This window comes from Tupaia chinensis, unplaced genomic scaffold (genome assembly GCF_000334495.1).
Source record: "Tupaia chinensis unplaced genomic scaffold, TupChi_1.0 Scaffold000082_1, whole genome shotgun sequence".
In the NCBI taxonomy this organism is placed as follows: domain Eukaryota; kingdom Metazoa; phylum Chordata; class Mammalia; order Scandentia; family Tupaiidae; genus Tupaia; species Tupaia belangeri.
In genome coordinates this window covers 1,865,542-1,868,596 of record NW_006159543.1, presented here as the reverse complement: position 1 = coordinate 1,868,596, position 3,055 = coordinate 1,865,542, and the positions used below count along the sequence as shown (strand labels likewise).

Below are 3,055 nucleotides of genomic sequence, written 5' to 3'. Positions count from 1 at the left end.
AGATTTAGATCCTTGATCCACCTTGACTTGATTTTTGTCAAAGGTGACAGGTAGGGGTTCAGACTCATCTTTCTAAAGGTGGAAATCCAGTTTTTCTAGTACCATTTGCTGAAGAGGTTTTCCTTTTCCCATGGTATTGACTGGTACCCCTTGTCAAAAATCAGTTGACTGAAAGATTGGGAATTTATTGCCGTGGACTCAATTCTATTCCATTGGTCCACATGTCTGTTCCTGTGCCAGTGCCATGCTGTTTTGATTACCACAGCTTTGTAGTATATTTTTGGGTCAGGGAGTGAGATGTCACCCACTCCACTCTTCTTGTGTAGAATTGCTTTGGGAATAACATCCCTTCATGATCAAGACTCTCAGAAAAATCACATTTCTCAACACAATAAAAGCTATCTCTGAAAAACCCATCATGAACATAATCCTTAATGGAGAAAAGCTGAAAGCTTTCCCACTAAAAATGAGTACAAGACAAGGATGCCCACTTTCTCCACTCCTTTTCAATATAGTACTGGAAGTCCTTGCCAATGCAATCAGAAAAGAGGAAAAAAATTAAAGGCATCCAAATAGGAAAAGAAGAGGTGAAACTCTCTCTATTTGCAGATGACACGATTGTGTACATAGAAGATCCAATGATTTCATGGAAAAATTTCTGGAAGTAATGTACAAATACAGTAAGGTTGCAGGATACAAAATCAATATACAGAAGTCAATAGCATTTCTATATACAAACAACAGGCAGACGGAGATAGAACTGAAAAAAGTTATTCCATTTACCATAGACACAAAAAGTATAAGATACTTAGGGATAAATCTAACTGAAGAAGTTAAAGACCTCGACAAGGAAAACTATGAGAAGCTAAAAAGAAATTGAAAATGATGCAAAAAAGTGGAAGGACATCCCATGTTCCTGGATTGGAAGAATTAATATAACCAAAATGGCAATTTTGCCCAAATTAATCTACCTATTTAATGCAATGCAATCAAAGTACCAGACATATTTTTCACAGATCTAGAAAAGACAATCATAAAATTCGTCTGGAATAATAAAAGACCCCATATTGCACAACAACTTTTATAAGTCTATGTTAAAGACTCAGTAATCTTGAATTGGTCAGAACTACAATACACCTATATGGCCATTTCATCCTCAACATTTACCACTCAATGGTACATTGTTACTGTCCATTTATCAGGACTCTATGAGGTCTGGACAGAACAAATAATATGGCAGATTGGAAATGCCCTTTATAGATCACAGAGACACATATTATAAACATTTACTGAAATTAGTCAGTATGTCAAGAAGTTCATTACCCCCTTCATGTTCTTTGGGCTTAACAGAATGACTAAGACTTTGGTTGAATTATGAAAGGAAAAATGAGCACATGAGAGGGTTTATAGAAAAAGTCAAAGAAGGAGCAGAAGCAGCCCTGTGTGCAGCACATGGCCTATACAGAATCAAAGATAGAGTTCAACAGGCTCAGATCCCAGCTCTGTCGCTTCACCAGATGTATGATCTGGGGTAAATTGATCAATCTCACTAAAGTTTAACTTACTTCTTTATAGCATAAGTAATAATAGTACCTGCACTATTCGGTGGTTGAAAAGTCATGACTATATTTCTGTTTTTCTATGCAAAAATGCATAATGAATTTTCCAATGACCCAATATGAACTCGCTGTAAGGACAAAATTAATCATAGATTTAAAACAGTGTTAATTTTTCAATAAATGGTCATTTTTTTTCTTTTTCTTAAGATGTTTTTGCTATAGGGCATGTGTGCTCACCAGAAAGACAGAGTCATTTTCTTTTCTTTTCCTTTTTCTTTCTTTTTTTTTTTTTTTTTTTGAGGGGTTTTTGCTATAGGGCACGTGTGTTCGCCAGACATACAGAGAGAGACAGAAAGTGAAATCACCCCCCGGGGGGATGGCCACACCGCAATCCCTTCTCCTGCATTTTCCTCTCAGGATCTTGGGCACGCATGCACACGCACCTGGCGTGAATTTGAGCTGCTGGGTCTGGGACTCAAACTGTGGTCATCTTCATAGGAGTCCAACAACATAGCCATTATGCCAACTGCTGGTCCCAATAAGTGGGAATTTTTCAAATCTTCCCTAATATCTCCTAATCACAGATTTTACTGGCTATCACAAAAATACAAGTTCATGATAGCGTTCATTTTCACTTTCCCATATTCTGGGGGAGTCTACCTGATTCAACTTGTACCTTCCAAGTCTTATCGTTTTCCTCTTCAATTTATTCATTAACAAAGCTTTAACCATTTTTTCCTCCCATTACCTGATCCGTGCTTCATCTTGCACTGCCTTCTATGTTCCTCATGTTTTTCACTATCCCCCTTTACTAATCTCAAATTATCCTGTCTCTCTATCTCTTATGAACATTCCTAACAATACTCGTTTTTGCTTATCCACTCTATTGTAACTTCTCATGAGCCCCACAATTGTTTTTTCTAGCATCTTTATGTGTTGCTGATTGAAAGTCTTCTACGTACTTGAAAACATAGATGGAAAAATTCTAAAAAAGCTAAACTTTAACAAAGATAATCAAAAAACTTAACAAAGATAATCAAAAGAGAAGATGTGAGACAGCAGTTAGCATAATGGCTATGGCACTGGACTCCCATGTAGTCGACCGCCATTCAAGTCCCGGACCTGGCGGCTTAAATTCACGCCGGGTGCATGTGCGTGCATGCCCAAGATCCCAAGAGGAGAATGGAGGAGAAGGGATTTCGATGTGGCCATCCCCTCTGGGGGGTGATTTTTCACTTTCTGTCTCTCTGTCTCTCTCTGTCTTTCTGGCGAGCGCACGCACCCTATAACAAAAAACCTCTCCAAAAAAAGAAAAAGGAGAAGAAGCAAAAATAATAATAATAATAAATCAAAAGAGAAAAACTAAAATACAGATGAAATTGTAAAGTGATAAAATAACACTATATACATGGGGTCTTCAAGAAAGTTAATGGGAAATGCATTATTAAAAAGCTATGAATTTAAAATTTTTTGGTGCCAAATTAAACTCCAGTTTT

The 3,055-nt window shown here is 37.2% G+C and overlaps 1 protein-coding gene across 1 annotated transcript in view; it reads right to left on the bottom strand.

The window, feature by feature from the left end:
* LOC102491095 (eukaryotic translation initiation factor 4 gamma 2-like) overlaps positions 1-2,323 on the bottom strand; it is a 137,767-nt gene extending 135,444 nt beyond the window's left edge. Inside the window, 1 exon segment of the mRNA XM_027769694.1 lies at positions 2,308-2,323. Within this exon segment, the coding sequence (XP_027625495.1) occupies positions 2,308-2,323 (16 nt within the window).
* Between the last annotated feature and the right edge of the window lie 732 nt (positions 2,324-3,055).